This window comes from Takifugu flavidus, chromosome 11 (genome assembly GCF_003711565.1).
Source record: "Takifugu flavidus isolate HTHZ2018 chromosome 11, ASM371156v2, whole genome shotgun sequence".
Classification (NCBI taxonomy): Eukaryota; Metazoa; Chordata; class Actinopteri; order Tetraodontiformes; family Tetraodontidae; genus Takifugu; species Takifugu flavidus.
The window spans coordinates 14,107,972-14,130,466 of NC_079530.1; the positions used below are offsets into that span (position 1 = coordinate 14,107,972).

A 22,495-nucleotide genomic window follows, 5' to 3' on the forward strand; every position below is an offset into this window, starting at 1 on the left:
CAGATGATGGAACGATGTGTTATTTATGACATGGAGCAAAAGAGGTCGAGCCCAGAGGCAGAATGATTTTAATTCAGGACATTTTTTTTTACAATCCAATATATCCATCCTCGCAGTCGGTGCTCCCAGGAGGAGCGATAATGCCTGGAATGAAAATCTTTGGCAGAACACTTATGCTCATCGGAGGATTGCAAAATTACAGGCACGGGACAAGGTACAATTTACTGCCTGGTCTGCACAGCTGTGGTCTTTCCTCCTGAGCTCAGTGCCGAGGTAGGCTTTGAGCTCTGTTGCTGCATTAGGAGCGTTGTGTTTTCTTTAACATTAAGAGGTAGAAATATTAGCGTCGTAGGTCAACGCGGGTCCCCGCCAGCCCGGAACAGTTTAAACATCCACCTTTCTACATTCGCCATCTGCTAAAATCACCCCACTCCCTCTGGTCCGCTCCACTGACGGAGGCCGCTGCTTTATGGCAGCCTTTGATTGCGCTCACGAGACGTGCACCCACAGTCAGGTCGGCCCCATCAATGGGACGTGTGTGTCCGAGAATGCCTCCATTCCAACTCCAAAGCGCTCCACGCTGTTTTACCCCCTTTAAGAGACTACCTGTCATCATTATAGACTATATATGATGTGTGTGCATGTGCAGATGTGAGTGCACATGCATGATTGCTTTCCATGGCTATCTGCAAGGGGATTTTATTTCAGCAGACCATGAAAATCACATTAGGAGTCCACCTTTCATGTGTCAGGAGCTCCTTTTAACCCTCCTGGTCAGTCAGTAAGATTTGAGAAGAGTGTGCGTGCGTGTGTGTGTGTGTGTGTGTGTGTGTGTGTGTGCACGCGCATGTTGGTGCTCGTCAAGATGCGTTTGATGTGATGCAAAGTTTAGAGGAAATTATGGGCATTCCAGATGTGGGGGGGTTGTGTGTACGCGCACGTGTGCATGCATGCGTGTGTTTGAGGGACAGAGATAACTTTCCAACACTTTTGACTATTAACCTTAACTACAAAACAAGCAATTTAACTCTCCCAAAAAGTCGATTTTGACTCAATCAGTAGTTTGCTTAAAGGTTATCTGGTAGCAGATTTGTTGACCTCCCCACAGAACTGCAGGTATTTTGCTCGTGTTTCACCGAGGAGGGAAACAGAAGCGAACACTGAAGCTCTCTTCATTCGTGGGGATCGGCTGACAGTCTCCAGCACACACGCAGCATCCATCAAATTACCAGTTGTCAGCACACATCTGTCAGGCAAACATCTCCTGAATCTCGATCGCTGTGCAGAAGAACCGAAACATAATGTGCGGCGGTGTGGATGTGTTAGGCCCATAATGCGTTTTAGTCAAAGTATGCATTCATGCGCTCCAAAATGCTTCCAGGCTGGACTCGAAGCCACAACAGAACCTCAGCGTCTGTCACCGAACAAACTGCAGAAACGCTCTAAAAGCATGAAAGAGTCTTCAGTCTGTGCTTCCACGACAGCCCACCCTGCGCGCGCTCTGTTTTCAGGCCTGTGGCAGCGGCGCACAACAAAAACAGATGTTTAATTGATTCACTCATCAGCCTGACAGTGTCACAAGTTATTTATGTCTGATCAAAACGAGCTGAGCGCCACTTTCTTTGTCTTCCTGTCACATCTTTCTGTCTAACTTTTCCCAACACCCCCCTCCCCCCCAAAAAAAACCCCAAACCCTGCATCTGCTTCCTTTAAGGAAACTCTTTCAAGGTTGTTGCCACAGTGTGAAGGTCGGGTAACGCTGCAGGACAGATGCCCGGAGTCATTAACGTTGACCTTCAGCCACGTATGAAATGATTCGAAGGTTCCGGGTTTGTTTATGTCTGTGTGTTACGGCCCTGCAGGATCTGCCTGGTGCACATTATACCTGCTCTAATAGTAATCCTGCTCCCGAGGCCTGACTGCAGAGAATGCAAACTGTAAACAGACTCTGAGGAACCCAGAAGCTCCGAAAACACTCTCAGGTGTCTGCGCGCGCACGCCCACACACACACAGACGCACACACACACTGGAAATGTGTGGTCGAGGGCCTTAACTGCTTATCTGAGAGCCACATTTCAATGGAGTGAATGTTTTGTTGGAGCCGAGCAGAAATCTGACCTCTCGGTGTGGATAGAAGGGTTCCTGTCGGGTTTAAGTGTGTGTTATTATGCTCATGGTGGTCTTTCTCTTCCTGCGCTCCCTATTTCTGTGAGTATTAGGTTGTGCTGATCCCGGATGGTATCGCTCCTTTTCAGTAGTCGGTGGGACCAAGTGGAGTATGTAGGTCACATTTTCTCCACCGGGCCCTCGGCTCCGCGCTGACATTTCCCAGACAGTCCGTCGGCTTTTCACAGCTCCGCGGCTCCTTGCAACAGTCGCCACGCTGCTCCACGCCGTCACTTAACGACGCTGTCGAGGCAGCGCTGTCCCTTTCTGTCGCTCGGCGACTCTATCCAACCCTCCCCTCTCTCTCCTCCTGCGCGTTTCACGGCTGTCAGGTCCATATGTTGTCGAGTTTGAGGGAGGAGAAACGCTCCATTCTTCTGCCTCCCAACCTGTTCACTTCATTCATCCGGGAGAAGCATTTGCTTGTCCCATCAGACAGCATTATAGCAGCGTGATTGTGATTAATGAGCTTCCAAGCTCCGGCTGTAGAGGACCTCGGGCTCCCGACCGTCAGGTTGTTTTCACTGTGAGGAGTTTGGACCTCGCCGCGCCGCTGATCCTAGATCAGCTGCTTTCGGTCTTCCCTGCCAGGATAAATCTGTTTAGGACAAATGGTCCCGCGGTTTTTCAACGCAGTAACTCACGAGTAGCAATGCTGCAATATCGGCACCTAAACTCTCATTTTCAAAGTAGAAACTATCACATTTTATGTAGTTCTAGTTTTATTTTTGGGCCTTCTGCTATAAAGCAAATAACAATTCCTCTCTTTCCAAAAACATCTAAAAACATCCTCACGTCTGTTGTTCAACCATGAAAAAAGGGACGGGACACTTGCACGGGTGAATTTGCAGCAGGGCCAGTGTCTCTCGTGACCTTTGTCTACACTTGGAGTTTTATTTTACGTCCCGTTGCTCAATCTGAACTGGACTCCGGGACTCCAGCAGCTGGCAGAAATAAGCATAATGGCTTTTTCAGCGTTGTGGCAGAGTTCCGAACCCTTTTGAGTTATGGAAAGGTAGATCAGATCTGCCACGTGTCCACCCTGGGGAAGGTGCAGGAGGAAGTACTCCCAGGCATCAATCAACCCACGCCGGGACCATGAAGAGGAATTAGATAGTGATGTCATAAATCCGTCTGGAGCGCAAGGAGGTGTGTCGGTGCTGGAATCCTTGCAGACTTAAGTTTTAAGATTTAAGTTTTAAGAATTTAAGTATTTTGAACAGTTTTTCTTGAGCAGAACAAAATAAGGATAAAAAAAACCCCAACTAGTATTGATCTAAGAATGGATTCGTGTTTACATTCAATTGAAGAAGGCCTCCAAGTATCGATGCTGAGCTGACCTTCATTGTTTCTGGATTATGATTGAATATCCCCTGGAACAAGATGGCCGCTGCACAGTGAAGCTGTGGCTACGTTTATATTCTCAATGCTCACTGGACTCGGCACCAAGCGAGTTCATCTGGAGGGTTCACAAACGCACAAAAAGTGCAGCGTCATCAAATTCAGATTAATGGCCATGGAAATCCATCACTGTAAAACTGGGATAATACCTAATAATTTTCTGCCTCTAAAGCAATGCAGCAGTCACAGAGTCACGTGAAAACCCACAAGAAACATCTGTCTGAAAGGGTGAACGTGCCTTTTCTGCTCTGCCAAAACCCATAGATTTGCTTCCTTTGATAGTAAAACAAAGAAAATAGTGGTGAGTGATATTATTAGCTAATAAACCGCAGATTTTTGGTGTAGGTACTGAAACCATATATCGCTGCCTCCCGGTGTAAAGTGCCCCAAAACGACTCGTGTTTGTTTCAGGCTTTATGCACATCTAAGGTCTATTTTCCATTATTCTCAAGTTCTTTTAGCAGCATCCTCACATACAGCATGAGTTACATAGAGTCCCCTGAGATGGAGTCAAGATAAACAGCTGAAGCTCTATTTTGAGCGGTCTCATTATAACAAGTGAGTATTTTATGGAACAGTGGATTTTATAAATGTGCCATTTACAGCTCAGGATAGGTTCACTGCTGAAGGTCGTGTCAGTATGCAGAAGCCGTCCATCCTTGCAGCCGTACAAGGGGAACTTTATATTTTTGAGGATCTGATTAGCATCCAGACAACAAGAAGTTGGGACACTCCAGGTTTACTGTTGTGAAATGCCACTGGAAAAGGTCACTGTATGTCATAAAAAGTGCGGATTGGGACTAGTTAAAGCATCACAGCCAGCCGGTGGCATTTATGTATTAAATGTCACAGCGCTTCAGAGCAGGTGTGTGGTGGCAATATGAGCTTTAAGATAGGCACCTTCAGCAGGACCGTTCAAAGTCATTTTTCCTGGGATGAGGTTCATGGTTCAGTCTTCCAGAAAGAGTAAAAACACTTTTGAGATGTTCTTCAAAAATGCCTTTGAGACAACAGAGAAAACTTTGGTGCTTCTTGGTGGATTAGACAGCCTGTCCTCCTTTTTGCTGGTCCTCTGGGCACCATCAACAGTGACCACCCAGAAGATAAGACAGTCACCGTCCAGGAGTGTGTGTGTGTGTGTGTGTGTGTGTGTGTGTGTGTGTGAGAGAGAGAGAATACCTATTTGCACAAGTACCTGTAATGAGCAACATGTGTGAGTATCAGAGCCTTGGCTAATGAAGCCCAGTCCATTATTTATTTCCCGTGACTGTGTCGTTTGGCCTATCGATGCACCTGTGTACACACACACACACACACACACACACACACATGCACCATCTGTCTGTAATGACCGTTCTCTTTCCTATTGCATAGTGCAACGGTCCCTGGAGTGGTCATTAGAAGAAAGGAGAGAGTGACTGAGGGAGAGAGATCGGGGCCTTTGGCGTCAATTTGGAACCGTTTTTTGGGTTGTGCTTCGGGGTGGGGGGTGCGGAGGTCAGTATAGGGTGGACCTGTACTGCTTACAGCAGGGTAGTGGCAGAGGAAAGAGAGTTGTGTTCTTTCCTCGCTTTCTTTTCAAGAATATTGAGGAGCTACAATCCACAACAACAAATCATCCGCAGCGTTGACCTTTCACCATCGAGAGATGTGGCTGAATCTTAACCCTTTGGGTCTCTCCCTGGATTTTTTAGCAGCAACTGTGGGTTCCTCAGCAGGGAGGCAGCTACTATTATATTGACAGCGCTTAGCTTTCTGGCCCTGTGGTCCTCCCTAAATCCCCTTAACTGGCTCCTGCTAATCCCTAATCGAAGGAGCACAGGGTAGACGGGGAGGGAGGGGTGTTCTGTGGGTGTTGGTGAATGGAAAGACAAACACAGTGCTCAAATCCAGCATCCATTTTAATTGGTCTCCTTAATGTCTCCCAGTGGTACCAGAAGCGAGTGTGAACTTCCCTCTAAACAGCCTCTCTGATTGTACCGATTGGGACGAGAACCTCAGCTTATATTACCCCAGAATAACATTTGTGTGTCCGAAATCATGTGACTGTGTGTTCAGGTATCAGTGGGCAGAGGAACCTGCACGTTACACTCTCCTGCCTGAGTCTTCAGGCGTAACAGGTTCAGAGGGGGAATATTGATGAATTATTGATAAATGTTTGCATGTCTTTCTTCGCAGGGAGCTGAATGGGAATAACCTCACACGCATCACCAAGAGCGACTTCGCCGGACTCAAGTACATCCGAGTCCTGTAAGTACTTCCCTCCATGTTCTTGTGTGACGGTGGAACGTCCGTCCGTCTGTCTGCGGCGCATGTTGGCGTAGGACTTTGTCTATTCATGCATGCCTGAGCTGCATCTGAGTTGTGCAGGCACGCTGCTCAGATTAGCATAAACCCAGTGAAGTGGAGATGTTCAGTGGAGAGTCCTACTCCACAGTACATTAAGCTGCCGATTGAAGTGAAGTAATGGACTTCTCTCACTGTATTCTGGCCATTTCGGCTGCCCTTATTGTCACCCTGACACAAACACGCTCACTTGCCCTCTGTTTCCACATCGCATCAACATGTAACGTGCATGTGCGCGCTGCTTCTGAATAGCCTCTCAACACCCTCGGCGAGCTCAGTCGATGCCACCGACTCCCTGTTCGTTGAAACGAAACTGCACTTTTGAACCGATGTATCGGAGTCTCTGTAAAGGAATCCATATACGTGCACACGTCCATGTGAGCGGGGCTACACTAAAGTGGAAGTTATAAACACTGCAGGGTGGAAGCTATGTGGACCTTAAGATGGTTTAGACGTACTGTAACCTGAGCTACATATACAGTATTTCCACTATTTCTCAACTTCATTACTCACCCATCCCCCTGTCTGCCTGCTTGCTCCCACTGTTCCTTCTCCCATCTGGCCTTCGTGTGCATGCCTCCAGTTCTGTGCTGCCTTCCAGCCCCACGTGGAGGTTAAATACCTTCATGTTGGCGGCTTGTCACTAGCAAGTAAGAATGAAGCAGCTCCTGGCAGGTCTAATAAAGACAACTACCCTTGCTGCGACGCTACAGCTGCGCTACATAGAACACATAGCACACCGCTCTTTGATTTGCCAGATAATCTTGTGCTTGAGCTGTTTAGGGAAGCATGGGGGGGCAAAAGTATTAGGAAAAACAAAGGGCTGACCTCTGATCTTGCTGACCCGTGAGCAGGCCACAGTAGACGCCCAACAGGAGCAGAGGTTTATCTTTACGGTCAGCTGCCGTCCATGCTGTCAGTCTAAAATCCGCACAGCTAATTTGCCTCCATTCGTCTGGCACTGACTGCTTGACTGGTCTAAATTAGGTGTGAGCCTGCATCTACCGAGAGAGGCCATAAAAAGCACCCATGACCTGAAATGTCTAAAAAGGGTTGTTTTTTTTAAATTCAGGGCTAAACCTCCATCTAGCATCTAGCTCATGAGAAGAGGATCAGAGGTGAATTGCACTTTTCTCTCTGTGTTTATGGACTGCAAACAGTGATTAGCATTTATATCCGATAGAGAGGAAGCCCAGACTGGTGGGTCGCAGTGCGGCACGGCCTCACAGGAGACATGAGAAGTTGCCTTTAACACAGAGCAGTTGTGTACGTAATGAAGGGGAGCTCTTGTTGCTTCAAAAGCTGCTGGACGCTTCTCTGCTGCCTGGCGTAACACTTCCAAAGTGATCCAAACATTTTTTTTTTGTGCATTAGCTTTGGCAAAGCATGTGAAGGGAAGGGAAGTAATCCGACTTACAGGAGGGTTCTGTGTGTTTGTGCACATCCCTGTTTGTTTGCATATGACCAGCCTTGAAGTGCTGCCTGCATCTCACACTATGCTCACCAACGGGCAAAGATACACACAAGCAGCCTTGATAGTGCCAATTGTAGAAAGTTTCAGGCCCACCTCAGTTTTCCTTCTGTTTGACCCCCTGCCTATCCTTTCATGACGTCTCCACCCAGACGTTAGACCCAGTGGACCACACCAGAGCCCAGACCCTCGCTCTCTTTGAGCCACCATAGAAACTTTCCTGGCTGCTAATTCTGCTCCCCTTGCCAAGATTCCACACAGTGCCCGGGGTCCACACTACTGGCCTGCTCTCTCCCTCTTTCTTTCTTACTGTGTGTGTGTGTGTGTGTGTGTGTGTGTGTGTGTGTGTGTGTGTTTGTGTATGTGTGTGTGTGTGTGTGTGTGTTAAACTGAGAGAAGTCCTACCACCTAGATTCCAAAGTCTCCTAAACTTTCTCCGAAAGTAAAAGCCCAACTGGATCACATGGAGGCTAACATTCTCTTTCCGTTCTCTTACAGGCAGCTGATGGAGAATCAGATTACCGTGATCGAACGTGGGGCTTTTGACGACATGAAGGAGCTGGAGAGACTGTAAGTACCACCCAGGCTGACCAGAAACACCATATTTTTCATGTCTTTAAGTTTAAATGTAAATGCCAAACCTCTGCTGGGCTGCGCTGGTAATGACACTAACAGGAGGACCCGGCCATAAATGCCGTATCGAGTGTGAGGCACTTCCCTGTCATTCCATTGTGGTTAGATGGTGCTGAGAGGGTACATTGTGGCATGGGGTATTTTTTTATTAGCTTTGCTTGTCAGGAGTACCCACAGTGGGATGTGAGGCCTCGCCCTCACCGCAAACTCTGGCTCATCTGGACAGCACCAGGACTCCTCGACAGCTTGTTAAGCGGCTGGGAAAACACATAGACAAACAGAGTCAACCACACCTAAACCAGCTCATTAGCAAATCAATACTGCTACCCACATGAAAACCTGTGCAGCAGATGACTGGACACATGCCGTCATCCAGACACGGCGGTTAACGTCTCGCAGTCTTTCCCCTCATCTGAAACCCACATTAACAATTTATACTACCCAGCTCAAAGCCGTGTCCAGCTCCTTTTCCATTCTCTCCCGTATTCAACTGATCCCAAACATTTGGCAGACATGTACGCGGCGTGCCAGACCGATGTGGAATCTAAGCGGCCGTGTTCCTCAAATATTTACAAGCCACCAATCCGGGAACAGGTATAGTTCAACGCGGCTGTAAATGCGCAATAAATCTGCGCCTCAGATGGCCGAGCACTCTTCCCGGCGTCTGCTGCAGCGGGTGGCAGAGGTCCAAACATGTGTCCGAAGCGGTTTGAAGGATTGACAGCAGCCTCTCTCTCCCTCAGCCACCGCTCTCCTCCCTCCCTCTCTGCTCGTGGTTTCCAGGAGATTAGTAACAGTCTGTTCCTCGTTGACTTAATTGTTGTATTTGCATAAGGCCTGCCAGTGTCGGACAGAGGCTGTTTGACACGGAGTTTGTTGCCAATCTCTGTTCCTGTCAGTACCTCCTTAAGCTTCAGTTGGCTCATCTAATTCTCTTTTGTGTTTGAAAGCATCTTGTTTTGATAGTGCGGCCTATCAGTTCACGTTTGGTGCAGGTTCCAGTGGATCCGATTCACTTGTTTAAAAAAAGAATGTTATTATTCTCCTGCTCTGGGAAAGTCGGTGGGGGGATTGAATTCGAGCAGATGCGCCGTTGTTATTTAACTGCACGGAGATAATTTACAGCGCCGTCTCCGACTTGAAGCTTAATTTCCCTGAACTTTGGGTTTGATATTTATTTGACATCCAGAGCAGTTGAAACACAATAGCCCCTGGCTAGAGCCGGAGCTACGACAGGCCTGATTCCAGCCCATGTGAGGGCACACATCTGGACAGGCCGACACACACAGACCGACACACACAGACCGACACACACAGACCGACACACACAGACCCACCGGTTGATCATATGTTTTTCCTGCTGCAGGCGGCTGAACCGTAATCAACTGCAGCAGCTTCCCGAGTTGCTGTTCCAGAAGAACCCTGCGCTGTCTCGACTGTAAGTACAGTCACTTCCGAGTGTCTTTTCCCACTCTGCTGGCCTGCTTTCCTAACACACACACACACACACACACACACACACACACACACACCAACCTCCTCCCTTTGACCTTACACGCTCCTCGAGCCATCGGTGTTGTTAAGTCTTGCTGGATGTTGTCTGTGGTTTTATTTTAGCTTATGTGAAGGCTGCTGCGTCCTTTGAAGGCACGGATCAGTTATTTCGGTACCTTTTCCAACTTTGACAGACTTTGAATTGTATTCCAAGCCTGTCACACAAGAATTTCCCAGAGTTTACTATCCCGGTGGAATAAGACGTGTCATCGCAGTTTTCATTTACTTTCCACTTGTTAAGGCCGATCCCATCCTGTTAAACGCCCACTCATCCTCACACTCGCGCACCTCATGTGGTGACAAAATCCCCCAATAGCGCTTAACGTTTATCCCCCCTCTGCAGCGCGCCTCGCTGTTTTCCTTTCTTCTTTAACGTCATAATCAGTCTTCCTGTTGCTTGCCGATCATTCCAGCACCCATTATTCCAGTTCACATTACCTGCAGCATCTGGGAATAATGAAATACAGGGATGTGGAAAAATCATTTCCCACTCTTCAACCCACACGGTGGTACTAACCCGCGATCCTGGAACTCAGCCTTCCATATGTTCGTCTTAGGATCGATGTTTAACGCCATCTTGAATCTATCTGTCACTTCCTCTGAGGGATCGTTTCATGTCGCCTTCCATTATGCCAAACCCGACCTGCGGGGCTCCGAGGCGAGAGAACGAGGCTTCCCCCGCCAACACGGAGCAGCACTTAGCCGTCTTTTGATGGAACAGACAGAGAACAGGCCGAGGCCTTCCAGACCAGAGCATGGCCTTGAACAAGCGTGATTAGTCCATCTGGAGCAGCAGCCTCTGCCAACAGCGAGGGGATTGTGCTAACACAGCGCCGCTGTTTCGTCCAATCTAACTTCACGCTCATTATTCTCACCCGTGCAGGCTTTTCTGCCGTGATCTGTAGAGTTTGTTTAACAGTCCGTAATTGGTTCGCTATGTGTCTGCGTATACACTCATTTGTTCTTCATCCGCAGCCATATAGAACAGAGCAGGAATGGACCTTGAAGTTTTCCGTGTGGAGGGGAAATACATTTTTCAGCTGTAGCCGTGGATCTCAATGCATTGCAACTTTTGTTAGACTTTCATGTGATACTTGTTACAAATCCGGATGAGTGTTGTGAGAGCAGGAGGAGAGGAGACGAGAGGGTTTTTTAAAAAAAAATCTAATGTGACTCTTGTGTCCTGAGCTGTGTGTCTGGGTCAAAACATTGTTTTTCAGGCTGATTCAGTTAATGTTTGCAGACTCCTACTCCCACCAGCAGGTTTGAACAAACTTTTGAGTGTGTGTGTGTGTGTGTGTGTGTGTGTGTGTGTGTGTGTGTGTGTGTGTGTGGTGTGTGTGTGTGTGTGTGTGTGTGTGTGTGTGTGTGTGTGTGTGTGTGTGTTTGCCTTTTTCAAAAAGCTTACTGGGCCTTGTAGCATCTGGATTATGATCCAAACATGAGAGGTTAATGTTAGATAGTCCGACCCAAGATGGTTTCACTACTTCTGGGAGCAGAATTAATGTCTCTTCCCCCTTTTCCTCGACTTCTCTACTCTTCTTTGTACTCTGTTTTGGGTCAGTGAGGTTTTGAGGGAGAGCTTTGCAAAATGGCTGCTTCTCATAGACTTGCTGATATGAGGACAAATCCAAAAGGGGAACTTTTAGAATGGAAGCCGAACAGATGAGATAGCTCCCCTCACTGAGGAAAAGCCAGCCGGTTTAATGAAAGGCTGTTGGGTAAATGAGCAGATGACTGTTGTTTTGCGGGGAGATTTTACACACTCCACATACTTGCAGTCATTTAACTAATAGGATAATGAGGCTTCACTACAAAGAAGATAGTAAATTAACGCATGTAAGCTGGGAGTGGAAAGGGCAAGCTGGTGGGGTTGGTGGGGGGAAGTACAAATGAACTCGGTTTCAAACTTATGTTGAACATGCTTTCGCTTTATACTTTTACCTCTTTATCTTTTGCTCCTCTGTCTCTTCCCACGCGTGAGAGATACCAGAGACATTGATGCATGAGGGGCAAAGGAGAGATAATTGGAATTGATTAGAGATGATTACAGATAGTTAAAGCGGCCCGTGATGGATGACGCTGGCGAGGCAGCATGGGAACAACGGCGCAGAAGTGAGAGCCGCTGCGTAGAGCCGTTGAACAATAACAGTGAAAATAGAGTTGCATCCATCACTTTTAACGACCTGTTTGCAGCAGCCCACCACCTCTGAGTTCTCCTTATCCCACTTCCACTACATTTCAGACCTGTAATCTGCTCATCCGTGTCTGTAATTTGTGTCTTTGCGCAGTGGGAGAGCGGGAGGAAGGAGAGACTGTGGAATGGGGGGATAGGTGAGCAGATTCGGAGCAGTGCCGAGAAGTTAGCTGGATAGCCGGCCCCAGGGAATAGCATCTGTTTTTGGGCTCGGTTGGGGGTGGTGGAAGAAAAGAGACCCAAGGGGGCATTTTGGGTGTGTGTATGTGTGTGTGTTGGGGGGGATTGCTGCACCAAAGACAAATATGCATTTAAATGGGTGCTGCTTTCGATAATGACTAACGCGCAGAGTGACACGGTGGGGTGAGGGCTGTTTGCAGAGGTTATCCCTTGTGTTTCTCCCCAGGAGGTATTAGGAGGAGGAGGGCGTGGTACTACCTGCACTACAGGGGAGCCAAGGAAACCCTGCAAAAGACAGAAGGGTGGGAAGTTTCTTTTCAATATTTATGCCTGACAACAGGTACTCTGGTACACGCAATTTGAACACACCCGCTTGCAGGATGACACATGACATTGAGGATAAAAAGAGGAAGACGCTAATTAGGCACAACCCAATAATTACATCTGAGTGCACTAATGTGTAGATGGCAGGCCAAGAGTGAGGGAGTGCATTCTTTATACGGCTTTTTTACTGCGGATAAAAGAGCGGTTTTATCTTTTTGTCGAACCTCTGTTCCTCCTCTGGAGGGATGCAGTGTTTTCTGTTTGTTTGATTCTTAGGGAACGGTCGCTCAGCAAGAGAATTATAGGCAATAGCTGAGGGGAAATGATCTAGAATAAATAATGTGCACTATCATTAAAATCTGTAAATCGTCTGTCTGTCACAGTATGTAACTGACTTTGTTTCCACTCGATGCTCAGCCGCCTGTTTTCTCCTTTCATCTGTTCCAGTTTGATTGCTTTAGAAACTCACTCTGGTGTTCCAAGCCCTTTTTTGTGCCACAAAGCAAGAAAATTAACTCTTTTTTTGTGTATGTGTGACTGAAAGACTGACTTGAATGTGCCATTTTATTTCTTCTTTGTGGCTGTTTTTAAGTGTTTGTATAGTACGCTGCTGTGTGTGTGTGTGTCTGTGCATGTATATGGGTCTGGCAAGCCATTAATGGTCCGAGCTAGTCTTGTCATTTCCTTCTCTTTGTTTCTGCTTGTGAATGACCTGCCTCGTCTCTCTCGTTCCCTCTCTCTCTCTCCGAGGACCATTTGAGCCAGTGCTTGGCAGCAGTCCCCATGGCAACCCGTCAGGAGGTTTCCGTGCCATTGATGGCAGACATCCTGATTTCTTGACTACAGTTTGTCTGACACTAAGTAAACACTGAGAGCAAAGACTTCAGCAGAGTTAACTTTAGGCACATTGAGAGCAAAATGCGCACACATGCTCGCATCGGGCAATCTGCTGACTTAAACAGCTGATAGCTCAACCTGAGGAGTCAGAAATGGTGCTTTGTTTTGGTTCCCTGTTGTCGAGGCACAGCACTAAATGAAGATATCGCATAACAATACCAACTTAGCAAAGTTCTTTTTTCTACATTTGCCTGTAAGGAGCAAACTCCAAACAGCAACGCTTGTAGAGTTCAGACACTTGCAGGGGCGTCTGAGCTGAGGGGGGCCAGGAGGTCTTGCCTCTGCCCCTCTTCCTGCCTCTGTCCTCGTCAGCTGGTAAAAGCGGGTTTTATGGCTTGTCGCTGTTTTCTTTACGATTCGGACCGTGTGTGTGAGAAAAGTGCAGACCAAACCATGTGAGGACAGCGGAAGCCAAAAGGGGGTAATTTAAAAACCACTCCGCCATCTGAAATATTTAAAACTGCGTCAAGAGGAGAGGAAGAACAAGGGAGGAGAAGAAAGTGAGGGAAAAGTGAATGAGAGGTGCAGGAGGAGCGAGGATGTGGTTAAAGTGGGAGGGAAACAGCGGTGTTTATATTTACTAACGATTCCGTGTCCTTCCCCATGAATAATGGAACAGATGGATTGAAGCCTGTTAAATATTCACTCTGAAGCGCTGGGACATCGGCGCTCTGTTGCGTGTGTGTCCAGTGTCTGGTACACACCGCTCCACATACTCACTCCTACCAGATCACCATGTTCAAAATACACACACACTTCTGAGATGACCATGTCACCCTGCGTATTGTTTGGATCATTCATCCGCTGTATAAGTGTGTGTGTGTGTGCGCACATACACACATAACAGTCGGGACTGATCTGGTCATTATGAATTGATTCGGCATGAATAAGACATCACAGTGTGGTCTAGATCCGTCATGACTATACACACACAGGGATTTCACACAGTGAGGTCTCCTCCTCCTCTTCCTCTTCCTCTTCCACCTCTTCTTCCTCCTCCTCTGTGCTGCTGTTGACAATTTGCCACCGTAATGGCTGGCTTTGACTGGTCCAGATTGGAGCTGACACAGAGGGGAGAAAAGACTGCCCTCACGCCCTCTCTCTCTCTCTCTCTCTCTCTCAGACCTACGGGTGTGTTCACTCACACTCAGGGGCTCGTGGAATGTTGCAAAACCTTTCAGGAATAACGACCCACATAGTGTTAGTTGCTTCATCCAACTTGTGTATGTGAAGACATGTTCTGTGTGTGCTACATCCCTGTAGAACAAATTCTTCAAGACATAGAGTGTGATCTCTCCGTGATGGCTGTTTCCCCTCACTCAGCGCGTCTGTCTATCTTGTTACAGTTCTGCAGAAGATCTTACTGGTGTTACTTTGTACGCGCTCATGTGTGTGTTCTTGTACTTGCTACATACTGAGTACCAAAATCCACCTTCGACTAACACAATGAGGACATTTTTGGGAAGCGAGCACATTTTAGACAGGTTAGACTGTGGTTTGGGTAAGGTTAGAGGGTTAGTTGGGATGTTAGGGTAACAAACTGGGTAAACCATTAGGCCTATGAAAGCCCTCACTAAGATAGAACTACAAGTGTGAGTGTGTGAGCAGCATTGCAGGAAGAACACTGTCTGGGTGGAATCTCCAGTTATTAGCTGTTAGGGTCTGGACTGGGGACTCTGGGTCTCATTGTTGGAAGCAACCCAAGCAGACTTAAATTCTGCCTCTGCTCCCTTTAGGTGTGGGGAGAGAGGGTGTGTTTCCCTACAGTCGAGGAGGACGGAACACACACACCAGTTTTGCCCAACAAACCCAGATGCGTGCAGCAAATGAGTGTTCCAACCCCCCCATCCTGTGGCCTTGGGCTTTGTCTCTGATTTTAAGATTAAAACAAAACTAACAAACTGCACACTTCCACACAAACAAACAATCAGACAAATGCCTTTGCTCTGCCCATTCCCGCTGATTTGCTGCCGTAGCAACCAATGCTCTGTGGAGGCTTCAGGTTGGGGCTGTTTACCTCTTCAAAGCAGCAGAACACACACAGACAGACAAGGGAGGCTAAATTGTGCACAATGAGGCTCATTTTCTAAATGAGATCTGGGCTAATTGCTTAGAGAAAGTGAGGTGTAATTGATGCAGACAGGGTTTTTTGGGGTTCTGTGTAATTATATAAGATTCAATACTCATCTCTGTATCTTCTGGCTCTGACTATATTTCCTCCGACTATATTTCTTGTCAGCTCGTGTGCGAGTGCTGGGCTCCGTCTCCTCTCTGTCTGTGGCGAGAAGGTCCATTCTTAGAGCTTTATACTTAGTACACCTCTGGGCCTTTTGTTCCAAAGGCTCCACAGGCTGCCACATACCGGCGGCTGAATGTGAAAACCGGACCAGGACTGACACACAAAGACTCGCTGTGTGCCACGAGTGCTATTCTGAGCTTAATAAGAGTGCGACCGTGTTGGTTGGTGGTGAGAGGAGCAAACTTGTGGCAACAGGTTTGCAGTTGGGACACTCTTGTTTGGGTAAGTGAACCCAGTATCTCAGGTCTTCTATTCCTGCAGCTGCCAGCTTTGGAGCGATTTAAGGAGGATTGCTTAATGAATTGTTTGGAATTGAATTTTGGAGTGTATTCCGAAGAACCTGGTTGCTAAACGTTGGCATGCGATTTTCATTGTCAGTTAATCTGTAATCAGTTTATATTACGACATATTAGCTTCCAACCACTAACATAACTACTCATGTGCATTTATATAGCAAAGGAGCACCATTGGGTTCCATTATGTCCCACAAGGATACTTTAATATGTAGAGGGCAGAGGTCAGACTATTGACCGTGCATACATAAACAATGTGTGTATAGGCTTGCATCCAATAATGCACATTTATGCGTGTACTGAAAAAATGTGAACAAAAAATGGGGAAATATTCAAATGTCTCCACGGCGTTGACTCCTTGCTCACACTCCTCCATGTTCTGTCCTTTTCCCACCTATTACAATTCTCATTACACAGAAAACACGTGTCTGCTCCGGTTTGTCGACTGCCCACACACACACACACACACACACACACAGCAAGTTGTTGGATGCATGAACAAAGCAAGAGGGAAAGAGGGAAAACTGAATTACAAATGCCGTTCGTCTTCCAATATTGGCTCCCACGATACTTTCCTGTCGGTATCACAGTGAGAAGCGGTGATCTCATTAGCCCCCGACTGTATGTGTGTGCCGACTGCAGACACACTTTTTGATGAAAAACAGTGTGCTGTTGGGTGTGTGTGTGTGTGTGTGTGTGTAAGAGTGGTGGGCAGCTCTGCTTTTTAGTTGTAGCAAGAAATAACTGGGGGTGGAATCAATTTGTTTTTCTCTGCTGCCTGTGAGATGTGCGCAAACACACCTGCCACGCCCAAATAAGAGCTTCCAGAAATGAGTGTTGGATGTGAGATAGGACCTGTTAACCTGCAGTAACAGTTTCTATGCCACCAATCCGCTGACTGAAAAGTGGAGATGGCAAATGCAGTGACGGATTTATAATCCCTTTGTGTTTATTGTGGTCCGTGGAGGCAAAGGAATGAAATGTGGAGGAGCAAACGGAGGAAGTGGTGTGATCAACAGTCTAGGATTGAGTAAATGAGGTGGGCAGGTAAGGAAAAAGATGCATGAGAGGAAAGATTGGTCTTATCTATGGACCTTGAAGGGATTCTAATCTCTTCTCATCTCACGTGGCCACGCTGGGAGACAGAGCGTGATGGAGCCGGGGGCACCTGCAGAGGAGCATTAGCCAAAAGCCCCATTATCACTTCAAAGCTGGACTCTGGAGGAGGCCTTAGTGGCACCGGGAGCCTGCAGAGGATGAAACGCTACAGAGATGGCAGTAAAAAAAACCCTCCTCAAGCTGTCAGATTTTCTCCCTGTCATATCCCCCTGCCCCCTTGGCTGTACCTCACTTCCTCTCTCATCTCCCTTGTTCTACTTTCTTCCTTCCTTCCTCCCCCTTTATTAACTCCTCCCTGTGTCTTATCTCCACCTTTAACACCTGGATGCCTGGATGGAAAGAAAGCACCCATTCTCCTTCCCCCCCCCCCTTCCCAAATGAATTTCTCCATCCTCTGCGGCTTAGACAAGGCCCACGGACTGGAGGCCCTGGTGAGCCCCATCTGTAGTAATGAGCTTGCAGACTCTTTCATGTGGAGATCAAGCCACTGGTTTGGAGGGGTGTCGTGGGTGCTGGTGTTGGTGGAGTGGATATTACCCGCGCTGGATTGTGAAGAGTGAGGGTCAACTGGAGCGTGGAGCAGACCTGGAGATGCAGACAGTTCCCATGAAGTCAAGACAGCCCTGGGCCAGACACAAAGACAGTCCGTGCCACCAAAGAGTAGAGCAAATATTATGGTCTGTCTAAATTAAAGCGTTCCGCTGTCCAATACATTATCCCAGAGACCTTTCTCCTTATTTGCAAGCCACCAAAGGTCAAATACTTCTAGCCGAGCAACACTATAGGCCAGAAATCAAATGCAGGCACACAAATTCAATTCTTTCACCACCCTCTGTTTCTTTTCTTGACATCTTTTCTTGTCATCAAACTGTCCTGATGAAATCCAGATATGAAAGCCCGACGGACGGGTTTTGATTGGAGTGATCAAAACTAAATTCTTCTTCTCTGCCCTGTGACACTCCGTCATGGAAGACGTTGGCAGACCTGACAACCCTCCATGCTTCCTCAACATTTAGATGTTTCATTTGTGCCACTTTTCTACCAAACCTTCTCAAATTGTTTGATGTAATAACAGAAGCACAATCGTGATACAGGAAACGTTATTTACGGTGTACCTGATGCGTTCTATTGCATCTTGGGCTTTTTATAGTAAAGTTCCTTATGGTTTCCATGGAGACTGATTTAGCAAAGTATGGCTATGATGCATTTGGTCTCACGGCTTTTTCGCCCTCATTGACCTTCGTAGCGATGGTGATGTATCCGCACTAACATTCTCTCCAAAGAAAAAGAGACACCGGGCTGATAAAAATTTCTCATGCAGTTTGAGCTCAGCCAGTGTCCTTGTTTTTGTCATAATGTTGTCCATCTGCGATAAGAGAAACATTTCAATGTTTCTTGGAAGAGGACACGGCTTCTATAATATCTTATTTTATAATAAATTATCTTTGAAATAGTTTTTCTGAGATGTTCTCAGCATTCTCATAATTCTTGCTGTACTAATTAGCTTGACCGTTTGCTCCCAGTTGTGTGACCGAGTCACACAGCAAAAGTGTCCAGCGAGGTTACTGAAGCGCAGCCTCGTTTCCCAGGCAGCCTCCATCTTTGTGACGCGGTTAAAGATGTGTCCTCATGCCATTCCCATCACCCCTCATCCCCTCCTCTTCCCACCTTGGCTCCTATCCCTCCATCCCTCCCTCCATCTCCAGAGAATAGCCTGCCCTTTGCTCAAGCCATTCCCTCTCCTTGGAGCTCATTGTTCTGGGGTTGCTAGGCGATGGTTGGGGCCTCATTTGGATACGGGGGGCAGCCGGGGTGTCGGTTATAGGGTTAGCGCTGATGGAGGTAATGTGAAGGTGCATATGTCTGTTTTTAAAAATAAAACAAGCTTTGGAAGGAATAGGAGCATTTATTTGGACACATAAGTGGACAAATGATCTGTTTTTTTTTACCGCTGAAACTTTTCCCTGAAACAGAAGTTAAACTTGCGCAATTAATCCTAAAACATTTGTAAGAATACAAATTGAACTGAAATTGGCAAATCCAGAGTAGCTTTTGTGCATGTGACTGTGTGTGTATGTGTGTGTTTGGATAAGGGTCAGGCGTGACAGCACTGCTACAATAGACCGGGGTGTGACCAACCCCTCCTTCACCATTTATTAGGCTATTCAGTCGCCCACTCCTCTCCTCCGAGCCAGGCTGGGCCAGGAGGCATCCGAGCTGTCAGTCACTGAGTAAGGGGGAGGTGCAGAGAGGGGCTCCCAGAAAACATAATTAATGTGTAACACAGGAGCTGCTCTAAAGAGGAAATTAAACAAACAAGCAGCCACTGTTAAAGCAATTACACAACACTCAAAAGGCCCCTGTCTATAGCAGGCGCTCGCACCTGCTCTCTCCTTCATCTTCTAGCTCTCTCTCTTTCTCTTGCCTTTCTCTGAAACACACACCGGAATAACGTCGTAATGCTTGAATTCCTGTCGTCAATCATCAAGATGGCTGTGACCATGATGAGAATTGGGGTCTCTCTCTCCCTCTCCCTCTTTGAGACTGACAAAATAATGATCTAGAGGTCTGTTCTGTAAAGATTCTACAGTGCAGCCCTTAAATTCTGGAGTATTTCAACCTTCCAGTGTTTGTCTGTGTTTAAACAGTGTTTCATCTCTTATCCAACTCTCATGCACAACACTGCTAAGCTTTCTCTGGTCCTCCCGACATTAAAGGTCCACATTTCACAGCTCTTATGTGAGTCCCAGCTGACGGTTAAGTAAAAACATACACACTCCAAGTCAGGAAGGCCCTTCCTCGGAAAAACGCAGCATTCGGGAATCACGGTCTTCACTGCTGGCTCTGTGTGTGTTCCAAAAATGGTAGAGCCAGAATAGTTGTGGATTACCAGCTAAGTCCCTACTTTCTGTTCTCGGCACTCATAATGAGCCAGTCGGAATGCATTGTTTTCACCTGAGCCGTAACTGATAGCGGAGGTAAAGAGGATCCAACGTGCCCCAGCAGAAGGCATTGTGGAGGGCATACCTGCTCTGTGAGGTAGGGTGTGTCTGGCTGCTCTGGTTTAACACACACACACACACACACACACACACGGATTTGGAGTTTCTCATATTTGTCAAGAAATGAAAACCCGGTCAGAAGAGAAGAATGCCTTCGTTTAGTGAGTCATGTGATGTTGACCTGAGTGCCGCCACGAGCTGCTGTGAGTGTAGTTTCATGGGGGCAGTGCTAACCTCTCTTTGTATCCCCGTTTTGGACCAGTAACCTTGCTTTGTTTTGCTGTGTGTGTCAGGGTGTAGTGTGACTCTCCTTTACCATAAATCACTGTCAGATTCCGGCGGTACGAAACAAAGCCCTCTCCCGAAGGTTGGATAATGGGGTTGCTGGTGTGTGCCACCGTACGCGCATGTGTGCCGAGCCTTTTATTTACCAATCAGCACCAAACCGAGTTTATGAAAATTCATTGAGTGTGAGACGAGCTTGTTTCTTCAGATGAATATTGCATGAAACGCAGCGTTGGGTGACAAAACACTCCATCGATTTCGGGGGGGGGGGGGGAGGGAGGTTGTGAGGGAAAGGAAGAGGGAATGAGGTTGATCGTTGGAGCGTGACGGAAGAAACTGCAGAATTTCTGTCACCGTGTCTGTATGTTTGTGTGTGTGCGTCCCACGCGAGGGATTAATAAATAAATGATGTTTGAAATGAGAGCAGCTCTCCACAGACCACCTCAACTTCAGGAAAAGTGCGTGTTTACAATCCGGCCCGCGCACAGTCACATGCGTCCACGTCTGCAGGAGCTGAGTAATACCGCCACTCTCCTTTCCAGGAACATGTCTGTGCTGAGTGTGTGTTCTCACAGGGTTCCTTCTTATTACAGCTGGCATTCTGTCTGTTGATGGGGCTGGGGGAAGCTCTGCCACGAGGGACAGAACAAACACACATGCATATAAACATCTACCTTGCGAGAGACGCTAGAGAGCATTACTGAGCTCAACAGAGCAAACAGAGCGATAAAAGCGGGATTTGGGCTGAGTCTACGGAAAGGAAGTCGTGGGGAAGGGAAAGGATTTACCCCGATATCTCCGCAGGCCCAGGCAGGACAGGAACTCGGAACCTCTTAACCAAACAGTCCCTGACTCACCTCTCTTGTATGTGTGGACGGCTGCTTACCTGAAAAGGAAGTGATGCCATTAACCCCGATGTGCTGGGTTCAGATGAGTGAAGGGAGGAGGATCTGGGGTTAGCGGGACGATACCACACAGTGCTGGTGCTTCCTTAATGACAGACAGACGGACGCGCTTTTTAAATATTTAGAGCAGCGGTGAGCTCTCTGGTTTTGTGAGTGTTGGAAATTGCGTGTGCACGTGTTTGTGACTGACTCATGAGATAATGAGAGCTTATGGAACATATGGAGAGTATTACATGTGTTGGGTGCACGACGGGCATATGGAAATCTATACTGATAGCCTCATTATCTCTGCACTGCCACTTATGATTAAATGCAAAACATGTTCAGAATACATTAAACTCTGTGGCACAAATTAGATTTTTTTTTATCATTAAAAAGGCACAAAGTTGTCACTGTGATCTCAAATTTCCCCAATAAAAGGTGAATCTCTGTCAGCCCATTTTCCAGCCTAGAGTTTCTCTTTCACACTCCTTTTCAGTAAAACCTTAGCTATTAAAGTGTGAATATAAAAGCAGAAATAGATCAGACTAATAGTATTTTAGAGACTACTTGATTAAAATCTGGACCCTGCGTCTCCTGTGCGAGACGAGCCCCCCATGCTTGTGGGGTTCTGAGCGTCTACGTCCGTCCGACTGGCGTTTAAGTGCAAAAAGGATGCGGGGCTGCAATCCAGCTATTAAAACTGGGATGTTAAGAGACGTGACTCCCGGCTGTGAGCACTAATCAGGAGAATAGCAGACCTAAGAGGAGCATGAACGTGTGAGGATGCTCAGCTTGTTAAATGGGTGCAAACAGTCTGTAACTGCGTTGTGTTCCAAGTGATGCCGAGGTCAGTCCAGGCTCAGACCACTCAATAGCTTGTAATTTTGAAGCCGAGGACCCTTCTCTGAGCCCGCATTGATCCGTCATTGACAAAGTTAATGAGCGTGGACGTGAGGCATGAAGTCACCCCACAAAGACATCAAAGTCCCGCCGCTACAGCACGCCCGCTGTGAGACTGGCCTTCAGGCAGACATCCAGGCTGCTGCAACCTCTGTCTCCCCGGGGGGGAGGGGGGGGCGTAAGGGGAGGGGACGGGATCTTGGCAGAATGTGTGGAAGACTTTGTACGTCTTCATTCTTTGTCGCCTGTAATCTCTGATGCTCTCTCACATTTCTGCTGCATGTTTGCCAACCATTCGCAGCACTAAGCAGGGTTAATAGCGAGAAGTGGCGACTTTTGTGGGACAAGATTACTTGATCTGTGTTTTTTTTTTTTTTTTTTTCCCCCACCACCTGCTGCTTGGGAGTCTGCTTGCACACCCCCAGATGCATATGCAGATGCGCAGCATTCTTGCTACTAGGTAACCCCGCTGGCTATCTTCCTTTTCATTCCTCTCTGTCAAAGGCAAATAAGAGAAGGGGGAAGAGCAAAATCCAACAA

The 22,495-nt window shown here is 47.3% G+C and overlaps 1 protein-coding gene and 1 long non-coding RNA gene across 5 annotated transcripts in view; one reads left to right on the top strand and one right to left on the bottom strand.

Annotated features, from left to right (window-relative positions):
* Nucleotides 1–22,495, top strand: part of slit1a (slit homolog 1a (Drosophila)) — a 64,611-nt gene that overhangs the window by 2,913 nt on the left and 39,203 nt on the right. For all 4 annotated transcript variants that reach the window (XM_057047230.1, XM_057047229.1, XM_057047231.1 and 1 more), the window contains exons 2-4: nt 5,747–5,818; nt 7,884–7,955; nt 9,385–9,456. In XM_057047230.1, the coding sequence (XP_056903210.1) occupies nt 5,747–5,818; nt 7,884–7,955; nt 9,385–9,456 (216 nt within the window). The remainder of the gene's footprint in view (nt 1–5,746; nt 5,819–7,883; nt 7,956–9,384; nt 9,457–22,495) is intronic.
* Nucleotides 8,144–8,901, bottom strand: LOC130533747 (uncharacterized). The gene is made up of 2 exons (XR_008952647.1): nt 8,350–8,901; nt 8,144–8,275 (listed from the first exon to the last, which is right to left on the bottom strand). It is a non-coding gene; the product is annotated as an uncharacterized LOC130533747 (long non-coding RNA).